We start from the raw sequence: 15,345 nt of genomic DNA on the forward strand, positions 1-15,345 counted from the left end.
TTTGATCATGCTAAGATGTAATGATTAAAAGAAGTGATTTTTAGTAAAAGCACAGTGTATGAGGAGAAGTAGCCTGTTTTGAGCTGCGCACTTACAAAAAAACAGAACTCTGCCCTCACATGTGGGCTTCGCCCCGTCGCCCTCGGCGGTCCTCCTCAGTCTGCTCCGGATCCTTTTTGTATTGACTTTGGTTACTTGCACCAGAGGCAGCTTAGCTTGTTTCTCTGCTGATTGCAAATAATTTTCACTGCATTTTAATTGCAAAGAATTTCCCTTCAGAATAGAAGGTTTAAAAATGTAGAGTTTGGTTCCAGTCAGAGGAACTTTGTGAGAAAATCTAGTAAAATGAGGTTTTCTGCATTTCTGGTCAGTATCAGGACGATGACTGAGCAGGTTTGATCATGAAAGCAGTCCAATAGTGTCCCAGCTGGAAGAGTTCCATCATATTATTGGTCAGATTTCCTGTAATTCAGCAGCATGCAGCAAACAGAGGCTGCTTCATGAACTCACACTCTGACTGTGAGCTGAAAACCCACATTTGATTCTCTCTGACTGATATCTGCCCACTTGGAGTCTCACTTCCAGGTTTTCAGCCTTCATCTGTTTCTGGGAGTCTGACATGATGATCTTTTAGTTTTGTGCTTCTGCTAGCATCACCTCACTGCTGCTAATAATTCAGTCTGAGCTTTTAGAACATCTGGATGAAACGTAATCATGACTCATCTTGTAGAGAACAATCAGAGCCTTGAAGCCTTTAAATAAAGTCTGTCTTCACTGCTGTCAGAGCTGATCGTTGTCAGGACTTTATTCCACCTTGTTTTCTTCCAGTCAAATATCTGAGGGATGAACACCAACAACAGTCCATAAACTGCTCTTTTACAGCTCAGTTCATTCTTTTAGTGTTTTTCTTTATTCACATATTTATCATGTGTCATTTACTGTGGACTTATTTGTTCATCTCTGTCATTCATTCCAAGCAGTTTATTTACAGACGCTGATGTTTTGTCATGTGTGCAAAATCTGAAATGTAACAGCGCCCTCTGGTGGTTCTTAACTTCAGATTTCTCTTTTATTTTTCAGTCTGTTGCTGTAAAATGTCATTTGTACCTGGATGAGTTGTATCTGTGTGGACATGACTGTTAGTCTGGATCATAACAGGACAGACTGTGAGCAGCTTTCTCTGATTTAGTCCTGATATGTGATGATGTTGTGAGCAGCATCAAGCACCAAGGCCTCACACAGACTGAGAACTCCTCAGCTCAGGAGTCTGAGTTGTCTCCATGAGAAAAGCAAAGCTGTGCTGTGTGAAGGACGGATACTCTGATCAGTTTGTGTTGAATGTTTTTCTGTGGATCACATCTCTGAACATGATCCTGGTGTTGGAGTTCTGCCCTTTCAGCTCAAATATTCACTCTGCATTTCTCTTCTTTATTATTCATCCTTACTCCTTTTATTCTTTAATAAATTACAAAGACTAATTCTGTTGCTCTGTGACTGTTTTTGCTGCAGTTCATCCAGATTTTCCACAACAAGTCACTTGACAGAAAGTACTACATTTTAGGAAGTTTTCTGGTTGACGTCTTGTCAGTAAAATTTATTTCTAGAGAACCTTTCACAGGTAGAAAATCACAAAATGCTTCACAGTAAGAATAAAACTACAATAATAAAGAGAATAATTTGATAAAACAGGAGAGTAACAGTGAAAAAACAGTTCAAACATTCATCAACAAAATCAATAAATAGAGCAGCTACAGATCAACCAACAGTCTGAATAAAAACGTTTCCAGCTGCCTCATAAAAGCTTCACAGGAGTCGACTGATCTCAGCTGTAGAGGAAGAACATTCCACAGCTTTGGTGGAAGAACTTAGAAAGAACAGTCAGCTCAGGTTTTATCCTGGGTTAGTGAGACAAGTTATTTTAGTTAGTCTGATTTGAGAGCTCTATTTGGGGCGTGAGGGTGGAGGAGGTGGACAATATACCGGGATGTTTGGACACACAGCCTTAGAAGTTAGTTATTGTATAGATTTGTTTATTGAATGAGTTTATTTGACAGGGACCATGTACAGAAGAACACTAAAAACAGGGTAAAGATGCTCTGGACCAGATTATAGCGTACTCACTAGTTTCCATCTGCAGTCCCTGGAGCAGGCTAGACAGAAACAAGAAAAGGCAGAGAAGCAAAGGATCTCACATTCTCACATTCACACAGTTCAAAAAAGTCATTTCAAGGACTGTCAATGCTGACAGGTTTGGTTTCTCCTCATTCATTTTTCAGTGTCTTTAGAAAAGTCTTTAAAGTCTGTTCTAGTCTTTAGTTCAGAGGGCAGCTGATTCAAAGGCAGTTTTACAGAAAGGGATGCAACTCTTCCACCTAGAAGAAGCCCTTCTTGTCCTGGAAGGATTTCCACAAGTGCCAGGAATAAAAAACTTGAACGGTGGGGCCACATTGGGGGCCCACGAACAGTCTTGAAAACTCTCCAATGAGCTGGATTGGACCCTCCAGCAGACTGGATTGGACCCTCTAGTGACCAGTTTGTTAACCCTTTTTCCAGCTGTTTTGTCAGCAGTAGTGTCATCTTTACCAGAATATTTCCATTCCTATTTTCCTGGCTTGGTGTTTCCAGTTCAAGTTAGTTTGTTCATTGAGTTCCTGTTTTTTGACCAAACTCTGGTGGTAGTTTTCCCTCCAGCCCCACAGGGGGCCCCGTTGAGTCTCTGAGAGCTTCAGTTTGTACAGTTCTGCTTCCTGTTGTAGTTCTTTTGATTCATTGTAAATAAAAACAGTTTTGTTTTTTTACTGTCTGCTGTGTCTGTTGCTGCACTTGAGTCTCTGATCTCGGCTCCATAGCGCCTTCCTGAGGTCATTTTGTGTCATTTCATGGTAATTTTATGCTGTTTTTGGGTCATTTTGTGTGTTTTAGGGTCAACTGGGCCATCTTGGAGTCATTCTGTTTCTTTGTAGGATAATTGTATGTGTCTGGCGTGACTTTATGACTTTGACACCCAAAAACACATAAAATGACATTTCTGTGTTTGTGAAATCATTTAGTGCTTTTGTGGTGAAATTTACTTTTTTAAGGGTCAGATAGGAAGAGAAATGGAGTAGGAGTTATCTTGAAGGAGGAGTTTGTTAGCAATGTCCTGGAGGTAAAAAGAGTGTCAGATCGAGTGATGAGCCTGAAGCTAGAAATCGAAGGTGTGATGTTCAATGTTGTTAGTGGGTATGCTCCACAGGTAGGATGTGAGCTGGAGGAGAAGGAGAAATTCTGGTTGGACCTTGATGAAGTGATGCAGAGCATCCCTAGAAGTGAGAGAGTTGTCATTGGTGCAGACTTCAATGGACATGTTGGTGCAGGAAACAGAGATGATGAGGAGGTCATGGGCAGGTTTGGTATCCAGGAGAGGAACGCAGAAGGACAGATGGTGGTTGACTTTGCAAAAAGGATGGAAATGGCTGTAGTGAATACTTTCTTCCAGAAGAGGCAGGAACATAGGGTGACCTATAAGAGTGGAGGTAGGAGCACACAGGTAGACTACATCTTGTGTAGACGGTGTAATCTGAAGGAGATCAGTGACTGCAAAGTAGTGGTAGATGAGAGTGTAGCCAGACAGCATAGGATGGTGGTGTGTAGGATGACCCTGGTGGTGAAGAAGATGAAGAGGGCAAAGGCAGAGCAGAGGACCAAATGGTGGAAGCTGAAAAAGGAAGAGTGTTGTATGACTTTCAGGAAAGAGTTGAGACAGGCTTTGGATGGTCAGGAGGTGCTTCCAGATGACTGGACAACTACAGCAAATGTGATCAGGGAGACAGGTCGGAGAGTACTTGGTGTGTCATCTGGAAGGAAAGGAGATAAGGAGACTTGGTGGTGGAATGAGGAGGTGCAGGAGTGGATCCAGAGAAAGAGGTTAGCTAAGAAGAAGTGGGACACTGAGAGGACTGAAGAGAGTAGACAGGAGTACAGGGAAATGCAGCGTAAGGTGAAAGTAGAGGTGGCAAAGGCCAAACAAGGGGCTTACGATGACTTGTATGCTAGGTTGGACAGTAAGGAGGGAGAGACTGACCTGTACAGGTTGGCAAGGCAGAGAGACAGAGATGGGAAGGACGTGCAGCAGGTTAGGGTGATAAAGGATAAGGATGGAAGTGTGTTGACAGGTGCCAATAGTGTGATGGGAAGATGGAAAGAATACTTTGAAGAGTTGATGAATGAGGAAAATGAGAGAGAACGAAGAGTAGAAGAGGTGACTGTTGTGGACCAGGAAGTAGCAAAGATGAGTAAGGATGAAGTGAGGAGGGCATTGAAGAGGATTGTAGCTGTCCCCCGGCCCGAACACAAGCAGACGAATTCCGACGGGTGCAAACGTTCCTTTTATTTCTTTCGGCACCGTGAAACTAAAACGAGCGAAGAATACATTTCATTACGATGCATATTTAAAACATACACAGTTGAAAACAACCAAACAAACAAACACACATACCTCACTCTGCCGACCAAGGGTGCTAAATTAAGTTCAGCGGCAGCATTTGAAACCATCAAAGCGTAGGCATGCTAACAACACAAAAAGAAACTCAATGAACAGCGTACAAACTTATAACTGAAAGAATGAAACAGAAAAACACCGGAGCTCAAACATACTGTGCTGATCCATGAATTGATGCCTTAAAATGACAACACAATAGTGCGTCACTGAAATCAGTCCCCAACCAAACATGGCTTCAGACGGAACAAATCAAAAATACCCAGTACAGGTGACAACAACAACAATCTAAATGGGGGGCAGTTACAAGGATGAAGAGTGGAAAGGCACTTGGTCCTGATGATATACCTGTGGAGGTATGGAAGTGTCTCGGAGAGGTAGCAGTAGAGTTTCTGACTGGGTTGTTCAACAGGATCTTAGATAGTGAGAAGATGCCCGAGGAATGGAGGAGAAGTGTGCTGGTGCCCATCTTTAAGAACAAGGGAGATGTGCAGAGTTGTGGCAACTACAGAGGAATAAAGCTGATGAGCCACACGATGAAGCTATGGGAAAGAGTAGTTGAAGCTAGGCTAAGGGCAGAGGTGAACATCTGTGAGCAGCAGTATGGTTTCATGCCAAGAAAGAGTACAACAGATGCAATATTTGCTTGTACTTGTTGGGGTCATTTTGTGTATTTTTACAGTAGTTGTGTACATGTTGGGGTCATTCTGTGTCTCTTTGTGATCGTGTTGTGTCTCTTTGTGATCGTGTTGTGTCTCTTTGTGATCGTGTTGTGTCTCTTTGTGATCATTTTGTGTCTCTTTGTGGTCATGTTGTGTCTCTTTGTGGTCATGTTGTGTAACTGTTGCTCCTCTGTTTTAGTAGTTCAGGTTTTGCTGTCAGACCAGTCCATGTTTTATTTCCAGTGTTCCTCCTAACAGTCATTTTTTTACAGTGTATCTCCTGGTCCCGTATTTTTTCACCTATTCATCTGATTAATCTCCACCATTTCTAACACTGTTGGGTCTAAACCTTCATATTTAAGCATGTAAGGTTTCTCTTTATGATCAGTAATACTGTAGAGTCTGAACCTCAAAATTTAAACTGCTTCATTTCATTTGTCAAACCAATCTGATTTGTCTGCAGGAAAACGCTTTGCTCAACGTCTGTTTTTATTTTATGTGTTTTATGAATGAGGCTGACTTCACTAATAATCAACAGAGTTCTCATGTGTTGGACATGTAAATCAAAATGTATTAAAGAATGATAGTAAATATATAGCAGACAGCAGATCCACTAAAAAAAATAAGATGTAAAAGAAAACTAGGATAAATTCTTTAATCTCTGGTTTGTGGTGTTTTGGATTCCCAGTGTCACATTACAGCCATAAATAAATGCTTTTGAATAATACGATGTAAAAACAGCTACATTCTGTTTTCGGTCTAATTATTTTTTTAAGCTCAGCAAACATTCAGACATCTTTCACGGTGTTTTATTTTCCTAAACGCGGTTCATCTCCACCTGAACTCTCGAATGTCTGATTTTTTCCTCTGGAACCCAAACGCCTCTCTGTCTAACTTCCAAAACTGTGGCGCAGTTTTCGTCCTCCGGTTCATCCTCCGTGTGAAGGTAATGTCAGCAGCTTTTAAACTCTTTAATGTCGGACATTTGTTCAGAAAAGCAGCAGAAACTTGAGCCTCGTATGAAACTTTCTGTGGAGCTGGAAAGTTCGGTTGAAGGAGTTAAACCGATCAACATGTCGCCATTTAGTGTTTGTGGCCGGAAACCGTCCAATAAAGTCCGAAATAAATAACAGTAAAGCGTAGAAATAACAACACAGTAAAGGGAACCGAGGATTCAGGGGCTGAATGCAGTGTTTTTTTCCGTGTATCTCCGCTTTGTGGTGCCTGAACCAGCCTGTGGAGGAGGCGGAGTGAGGAACTGCTCCAAACCGCTCAGGGAAGCCTGAGCTCGGCCTGACAGCCCGGCAGAGACCCGAGCCTCGTGTCCACTCTTGTCAAAATAACAGAGAAAATTTGAGTCCGAGCTGCTGTGTTGATCAGACACATCTGCCGAACTGTGAAGCTGAAAGCGCTGTCATATGACAATGCTGTGACCTGACAGTGACCGTCCACCAAGAGTGCGAGTTTCAGATGAGGTGCGTTTACATGCTGGAAAAACGCATTTAGTGCACACGTATCTTCAAAGTTCTTGTAGTTAGCTTGTATTTATCCATGATTTGTCTTGCTCAGTGTCTTAACTGTGACCAATAAAACTGTTTTATCTGTTAAAGTAGCTTTTAAAGATAAATAAACAGACATTGGGAGTCTTTAACGTTTTTAAGTCCAAGGAGCCCAAACTGATGGAGAAATGGAGCAGATAACTTCAACTATATATTGCATGAAATTGTGTTTTACATTAAGCCAGACTTACTGCCATGCACCTTACATACAACATAAAGTTCTTAAAATTATTCATTATTTGACCTTCGGATTCAAAGATCAACATTAAACATAGAAGGGTTTATAGAAGCAAGTTGTGCTTGGTTTCAAAATTTAGGAAAATTCCTGTTATTCCACATGATGTCTTTTATTTTTTGATACCACCTATCCCACATGCTGATACTGACCTTTGAATCTGAAGGTCGGACAGATATTTTAGATTTTTAGCTGTTCATATTTTATGCATTACATACCATAGCACTTTCATTTTATACAGATCCAATCCTTAGATAGCCACATTATACCACATAAAATCTCTAATGGATACGATGATTAGTTTTTGTGTAATGGGTGGCCAAATGTAGCAGTTTACAAGTTTGTGATGGACAAAATCGCAACTTTGTCATTCTCTGTAACATGCAATTATAAATATAAAGTAAATATTTTCACATTTCTGAGGACTATAGGTCACTGTGAAATGATTCTGAGAATTTCACATCTCTATCTTTTGTTGTTCAGAAGTTACAGAAGTCTGAAAATGGTCGAACATTTCAAGTCTTCATGTTGGCTGCAATAATAGGGTACCCCCTACCTGCTTCAAATGGCCATAACTTTGAAACTAACGACAATAAAGCATTCAATTTTTGGATTTTCCCATCATATATAATGTACTAATTGTATGGTGAGGCAGCTTTTCAACATTACAGCCCTCGCCTGTGGAACAGCCTGCCAGAGGACCTGAGGGCTGTAGAGAACGTAGAGACTTTTAAACGCAGGCTCAAGACTCACCTTTTTAAACTGGCTTTTACATACTGCTTTTATTTTATCTTAATGCCTTGATTTATACTGTTTATTCCCTGGTTCTGCTTTTATTTATTTATTTTATTATTTTGTATACTATGTTATTATTTCACTATTTTAGTATTTATTTACTATTTTACTATTCTCCATCTTTTAGTAGCTATTTTATTCTTTAATTCTTAGTTTTACCTGTTATTTTCAACACGTCTATTTTAGATTCCAGTGTTTCCTCGGTGGGGAGCCGTCTGCATCTGGGGCTTTGGCAGGGCCTGGGCCTAATGGTCCTGGAGCGAGCTGGCCTGCTGGGCCTGCTGCTGCCCCGGGTGCGGGCGGCTCTCAGTGATGGTATTTCCTCTTTCCTCCGTGTGTGTGTGTGTGTGTGTGTGTGTGTGTGTGTGTGTGTGTGTGTGTGTGTGTGTGTGTGTGTGTGTTCTTGTACTTGCTACATGGTGAGGACCACTTTCTGCATTTAACTATCAAAGTGAGGACATTTTTACAAAGTGAGGACATTCTGGCCGGTCCTCACTTTGAAACAGCCATGTTTGAGGGTGAAGACTTGTTTTTAGAGAACAGGTATGAATTGAGGTTTGGTTAGGGTTAGGGTAAGGATTAAGTTTAGGCAATCAGTTGTGATGGTTAGGGTTAGGGTAAGGCTCTAGGAAATGCATTACGCCTATGGATGTCCTCACTAAGATAGAAGTACAAACGTGTGTGTGATTGTCTGTGTGTGTATGTCTGTGTGTTCATAGGAAGTATGATGTGGGGCAGGATTTGGGAGGGATGTGGGGCATTGTCTTTTTATTGTTTTTTTATTGTTTGTTTTTAACTTGTTAAGCACTTCGTGTTCCTTTTTGTATGAAAAGTGCTATAGAAATAAACTTTGATCAGGTGGGAAGTTTTCTTAAAATTGGTTGATTTCATACGGAATGACCCTTGTGTGTTCAGTAAACACAATCTGACACAATCTGTGTGTCAGACATGATGTTGTGTTGTGGTTGTTGTGTTCACATCATATAATGTCATATTTTCCTCATCAGGACACGTTGGGCTGTTTTCTCTTCATCGTTCTTCTGTCCAGATGTTGTTTGGTTCCAGCAGGATTCAGGTTTTCTCCAAAGATCTTCCATCAGCCAACATGGTCGTCTGTCTCTGTGTGAATATTGATTCAGATCCATGTGACAGATTATTGATCCACTTTCTGATTCAGCTGTAGAGTTTTAAATCTAGACTTTCCTGCCCCATAATCAGCAGCTCATCTCTATCTTTTCTCAGTTGATCTTCACTCTGTGTTGGTCAGCAGAGGACCTGTTCCTGTAAACTCCAGTGATCAGTGTCCTGCAGCAGAAATCTTCAGGGACATTTAGTCTCCAGCAGCAGCTGTGTTGATCTCTGTGAATGTTCCTGATGGAGCTCTGAGGATGTGGTTGGAGATACAGGGAGTCCAGGTGTAGGTGCCATGTGCTGAGATGTTGTTGGTTATGTATGTATTGGCATCGATGCACTGGCAGACTATCACGGTAGGGCTGCAACTAACGACGCATCGACGAATCGTCTGAGCACGATACGTCATCAAAAGCGGAAGTGAGCGCGCAATCAGAACAGAACAGAAATCACCGTCCGACGGGAGCGTGGAACATGGACAGACATCGGTGCTGCATCGTGCATATATCATAATATGTATGCACAATGCAGCGCCGATGTCCGTCTGTGTTCCACGCTCCCGTCGGAGGGCGATTTATGTTGCATTGCGCGCTCACTTCCGCTTTTGATGATGTATCGTGCTCAGACGATTCGTCGACGCGTCGTTAGTTGCAGCCCTATATCACGGACTACATTAACTTATGTGCAGAGAACATCGTAGGAAAGTACGGTGTTTCTCTAACAGCAAACCCTGGGTGACCCCAGAACTGAAGGCCCTGCTGAAGGAGAAGAGGAGGGTTTTTGGATCTGGGGACAAAGAGGAGCTGAGGAGGGTACAGAAGGAGATAAAGAAGAAGATCAAGGTGGACAAGGCCAGCTACAAGAACAATAACACAAGGGAGGTCTGGAAAGACCTGAGATCCATCTCTGGTTACAGCGAAGGCCATGAGAGGGGAGCTGCAGCAGGAGACCGGGAGTGGACCAATGAGCTGAATCTGTTCTTTAACAGGTTTGACTCTGCTCCCACTCCTCCCCCCTCTCATCAAAGCACTGACCAGCCAGCTCCTTCTTCACACCTCAGCTCCATATCACCAATGGCACCTCTCCTCCTCCCACCACCCTCCACCCCCTCTGGACTCCACATACAGTCTCCTTGTCTCACCCACCACCACCACCATCACCATCTCTCCTGTCATCCTCCTCCACCCCCAGCCTCTCCATAACAGCTGATCAGGTTAGAAATGAGCTAAAAAAGATCAAGACCAGGAAAGCCGCAGGTCCTGATGGAATAGGCTCCAGACTCCTCAGAAACTCTGCAGACCAGCTCTGTCAGGTGCTGCTCCACATCTTCAAACTGAGCCTGAGTCTGCAGAGGGTTTCTGTGTTGTGGAAGACTTCCTGCCTGGTTCCTGTCTCAAAGACCAGGAACCCCTAGTCTGGGAATACCCAGACTGCCTGTGCACTCATTGTCATTTCGTTTACTAGGCAGTCTGGCGACCTGGGGTTGAATTTGTCCCTGAGTCAGGGATCCAATCACAGGACGGGGAGGGACAGTTAGACGATGACGCACACTAAGCGACTACGCGCAATGCATGATGGGTTGTTTGAGAAGAAGCGTTACCTTTGTTGTCGTGTTTCCGAAGGAACAAGCTAGTGGACTCGGTGGGTTTGGGCAGGTCTTTTTCAAAGTCCTCGGTGTCTTGGACGGGGTGGGTTCACGTTGTCTTTTCGATACGCTGCTTAACCGGACGTTCTCTTCCCATTGCCTGAATAAAGGAAAGTCTTTTTCAAGCCGACCGAGTGTGGAGGTGCAGCGCTGGCAGCATCTGTTTGACTGCTCCGGCTCCGGGGTGACTATCAGGTCCATCATCGCTAACCTATCTGATATGGTCGGCGTTGTTTTTGACACAAACATATCTGTGGAGTGTGCATAAACACGGGGTCCACTTTCCCTCATGTTTACTTTACATAAACGGCAAGAATCGTCCGGCGACATGGCGAAAGAAGCAAACACATGAGCAAACACAGCAATGATTCTTTTTCGTGGTGCTGCCGTCGCTCTGCATTTACGTCAGCGGCTAGCAGTGACACGATTGGCTGTGAGCTTCAACTGCCCCAGACTGACTGACATATGCAGCGCCCAATCAACGGCTGTGGAAAATTTTAAACTGCTCCACCCCTACAAGAAAATGAATAGCAGGTACCCAGCCTGTATCTCACTTGAGATTCAGGCTGGTGGTAGCCAGCCTAAGGAACCCCAGGGAGCCAAACCACTTCAGACCTGTGGCCCTCACTTCTCATCTGATGAAGACCATGGAGAGGATCATCCTCAGGAACCTACTCCCCCTGGTGAGCCCTAATCTGGACCCACTGCAGTTCGCTTACCAACCAAACATTGGAGTGGATGACGCAGTCGTCTACCTGCTGCACAGATCGCTGACTCACCTGGAGGACACCGGCAGCACTGTGAGGGTCATGTTCTTTGACTTCTCAACACAATCCAGCCTTCTCTGCTCAGGGTGAAGCTTGAGGGAGCGGGAGTAGACTGTCACCTGGCTGCTTGGATCATCGACTACCTCACCAACAGACCACAGTATGTGAGGCTTCAGGACTGTTTCTGATGTAGTGGTCAGCAGCATGGAGGTCCACAGGGGACAGTGCTCTCTCCCTTTCTCTTCATCCTGCACACATCAGACTTCCACTACAACTCTGAGCGCTGTCACCTCCAGAAATTCTCTGATGATGCAGCCATTGTTGGGTGTGTGTCTGATGGGGACGAGCTGGAGTACAGGACAGTCATCTCTGACTTTGTCGACTGGTGTGAGAGAAACCATCTGCAGCTCAACGCCAGTAAGATGAAGGAGATGACCATTGACTACCGCAGGAGGAGGACACCTCTGCCTGCACCGGTGAACATCCAGGGTTTGGACATTGAGATAGTGGACTCATACAAATACCTGGGTGTTCACCTCAACAACAAACTGGACTGGTCACACAACACAGAGGTCCTGTACAAGAAGGGCTAAAGTCGTCTCCACCTTTGGAGTCTCCACTCCTTTGGAGTGAGCAGGACTCTGCTCCGGACATTCTATGACTCTGTGGTAGCGTCTGCTGTTTTCTATGCAGTGGTCTGCTGGGGAGCAGGGAGCTCTGAGAGGGACAGAAAAAGACTGAACAGACTGGTGAGGAGGGCCGGTTCTGTGCTGGACTGTTCCCTGGACTCCATAGAGGAGGTGGGTGAGAGGAGGATGTTGGCAAAGCTCACATCCATCAGGGACAACCCCTCTCACCCACTGCATGACACTGTGGAGTCTCTAAGTAGCTTTTTCAGCAGCAGACTGAGACACCTAACCTACAAGAAGGAGCGCTATCGCAAGTCATTCATTCCATCTGCTATAAGACTTTATAACACCAGCATCACTGGCTGATGTTAACATAAAACTAGATTCTATCACATCGTCTTTTACCACATAATCTGCACAGTTCTTGCACCATTTGAATGTTTCTTGTACTTTACATCACTCCGTAAGCCACTTTTTCGATCCTACACGCTTGAACTACTGTGAATATTATGCTTATAATTATATTGTTGTTTATTGTTGTTTATTGTACTGCTGTAACATGGGATATTTCCCCAGACACGGGGAGTAGTAAAGGATTATCTTATCTTATCAGCTGTTAGTTTGGCACCTTTCACTGTGTCATGGGGGTGTGGTCAAGGAGCAGTGGTTTCAGTGACTGAATGGATGGCATTTTATTCACCTGTTCACTGTGGCGGCTGCATGGAGAGGAGTTTTATGTTGACCGCTAATCTAACTGCAAACGGAGCATTTTGAACATCTTTCCTTATTTTACTCATTTGTTCGACGTTGGAAATAAGTAGGGACAGTTGGAAACAGAAATGGCTTTGTGGTTTGTGCAGCGAGTCGACAGTGTAATGCTTCCTCACTTAGCCTCTCAGTGACTTTGTTTTTTGGTTTGGAGTCACGACACCAAGTGATGGACGCTGAGCAGCAGTTTGTGGTTTGATGCATGTGTCAGTGAAACTCTGGTGTTCAGAGTCTGTTTAATGAGTTACTAAGAGGAAGATAAAGTCCAGGTGAAGATCAGCTCTAATCTGTTGTGTTTATTAGAGAGGAGAAGCAACTCTGCAGGATTTGTGTTGATTGGGATGCAGTTCAATGGATGATTCTTCAGAAATATCAACCTTCTGCCACTTCTTCATTGTCCATCCTTCCTGCAAGCTGTGGACCTTGACAAATGCAACACGATTTGTTGTTGAGGAACCAAGCCATCGGACATCTGCAAGCTGGAGAGTCTGTCCGCTTTGGGGAAGGTCATCGGTGCTCTGTGTGGTGTTGTATTGATGCTGGAGACGGTAAATGGTGGTGATGTTGACATTAACTCATTCGCTGCCAATGACGTCTTCAGACGTCAATCATGTTTTTTGACTGGGGGGGCTGCAGGACAGTCTGGCGGAGCTTGTCGGTGAAAATCCTGGAGTTTTGGAACGTGAGAGTGTTGCGGTGGGCCAAAAGAATGACAAAGACAGTGGCCATGGTGGGCCGACAGCAAAAAGTGCCGCTGCCAACAGCTGCTGGTGATCAAAGCCGCGCTAGTTTTCGGTTTCGCCACCACCGCTCTCTTGAGCTCATCTGACGAAACCGAGTCAGATGAGTTTAGAGCGAGCACACAGACACACACAGACGCACACAGACACACACACACCTAAAAATATTTTGTTTATATATTGTAAGATGTATTGTTCTGAACCAAAATGTTGACTTGTGTTGTTTGTTTGTAAATAAATGATTTAGCTAACAAAAGGTTAAAAAGTTGACCTCAAAATGCTTTTTCCGAGTTGTTTTTGTTGTTTCATATAAGGATGTCACTAAACCAAAAATTATTGGCATCAAAGTGATTGATGTGCCTCTCTGCACAAAAAGCTCGTTATCTCTGTTTTTTGGTCAAAAACAGGTGTTTTTGCTGAAACGACCCTATGTTCTGCTGCCGATAACTTTAGAACCGAAAATGCTAGAAACAAACTTTTTTTTCCTGATGAAAGAAGAGAATCTACACTTTCTTTCGATAGTTTCAATGTTTATGTAGTCTTAAAACTTGATATTCTGTAGAGCTTGAAAAATCTGTCAAAATTCTTAAAAACTCTGGCAGTAGGGGGCTCTTTGCTCTGAAAACGGCTGGCAGCCAATGAGTTAAAGTGACGGGCAATGTCTCGGACAGACTCTCCAGCTTGCAGACGTCCGATGGCTTGGTTCCTCTCAGTTTGGTTTAAGCGTGGCATAGTTAAACAGCAAGTGAAATGCCTATGATCTTGAATGAAATTTATACCCACTGAAGGTGTCGATAAATCGTGCATATTCAGTTGCACATGCAAAGTGTGAATCGTGTCCACATCATCAATGCATTGTGTATTGCAACGATTCGTTTTCCGTTTTCACACCAACCTTACAAAACGCAACAGAAAATGTTAAGAACACACCATACACCACAAAGTACCAAATGCATTTTTGTTTTGAGAAACCAAATTTAATTTTTCATCAGGTAAAAGAAACTTGCGTTTCTTTTGCGTGTGAGTATACATTAAAGCTGTCTGCCACCTCAGCAGCAGACTTGGTCTTCAGGGTCTTGATGATCAGCACTTTGGTCTGTGGTTGGATCTTTGGCATGCTGTCGGGGTCAGGTTGGGCTTCATATGAAGGTCTTGTGTCTTGTGTCTTGTGTTTCTTTTTATACACACCTGGGAATGTGTCAGTTACAGTATTTGTCACAGGTGAACTTCTAATCTGTGATTGGTTGAATCATTTAAAGACATGACAAGACTTTTGTCCTTGCAAAAACCGTTGTTATGGGCTTTACCGAGACGTGAACATCAAGACACTTTATGACTGGTTCAATTTGCACCCAGTTATTAATGTTAAAGCCCTTGACATTAAAATGAGCCATTTTTTTGTGAGAACTGATTGATTAGAAATACAGTTATATGCCATTTAAGGTTACTATATCCTTATGCGACAAGACTTTTGTCAGGGACTGTATTCTCCTTGTTCTCATGCCAGAGTCTCTCAGTCAGCTGTCTGTCTGTGGATCTTTTCATTTACCAGGTGGACTGTTGACTGGTTCTGTTTCTCTCTGGATTCTGTGTTTTATTTCCTGATCTGAAAGTTCTGTGATTCTTGAACAGATTTGTTTGTTCTGATTCTTGTTGTGTGTCACTCAGTGTTTCTGGTTTTCCTCTCAGACTGACTGAAGTCCACAAGATGAGTGATTCTGAGAAGGAGGAGGAGTTTCCATCCTCCAGCCGTCTGTCCATGAAGAGTGACTGGTCCAAAGGACGTCCTCCAGACTTCAGTAAAGAACCTGAACCCTCAGACACAAAGTAAGAAAACTGCCTCTAACTTATTCATGTGTTTCCTTTATGATTCCATCTGTCAGTTTTATGTTGTTGATTTTAATCAGGAGATTAAAATGAACGTTGAAAATGTTTTT

At 43.3% G+C, this 15,345-nt stretch overlaps 1 protein-coding gene across 10 annotated transcripts in view; it reads left to right on the top strand.

The window, feature by feature from the left end:
• Positions 1–15,345, top strand: part of LOC110970697 (NACHT, LRR and PYD domains-containing protein 12-like) — a 274,641-nt gene that overhangs the window by 243,589 nt on the left and 15,707 nt on the right. For 2 of the 10 annotated variants that reach the window (XM_051952568.1, XM_051952574.1), the window contains exons 1-2: positions 6,097–6,614; positions 15,098–15,235. The exons of 6 other annotated variants lie outside the window; for them this stretch is intronic. In XM_051952568.1, the coding sequence (XP_051808528.1) occupies positions 6,610–6,614; positions 15,098–15,235 (143 nt within the window). In that variant the 5' untranslated portion in view covers positions 6,097–6,609. 2 more of the 10 variants (XM_051952573.1, XM_051952567.1) reach the window with 2 other exon arrangements.

This window comes from Acanthochromis polyacanthus, chromosome 8 (genome assembly GCF_021347895.1).
Source record: "Acanthochromis polyacanthus isolate Apoly-LR-REF ecotype Palm Island chromosome 8, KAUST_Apoly_ChrSc, whole genome shotgun sequence".
NCBI lineage: Eukaryota > Metazoa > Chordata > Actinopteri > Pomacentridae > Acanthochromis > Acanthochromis polyacanthus.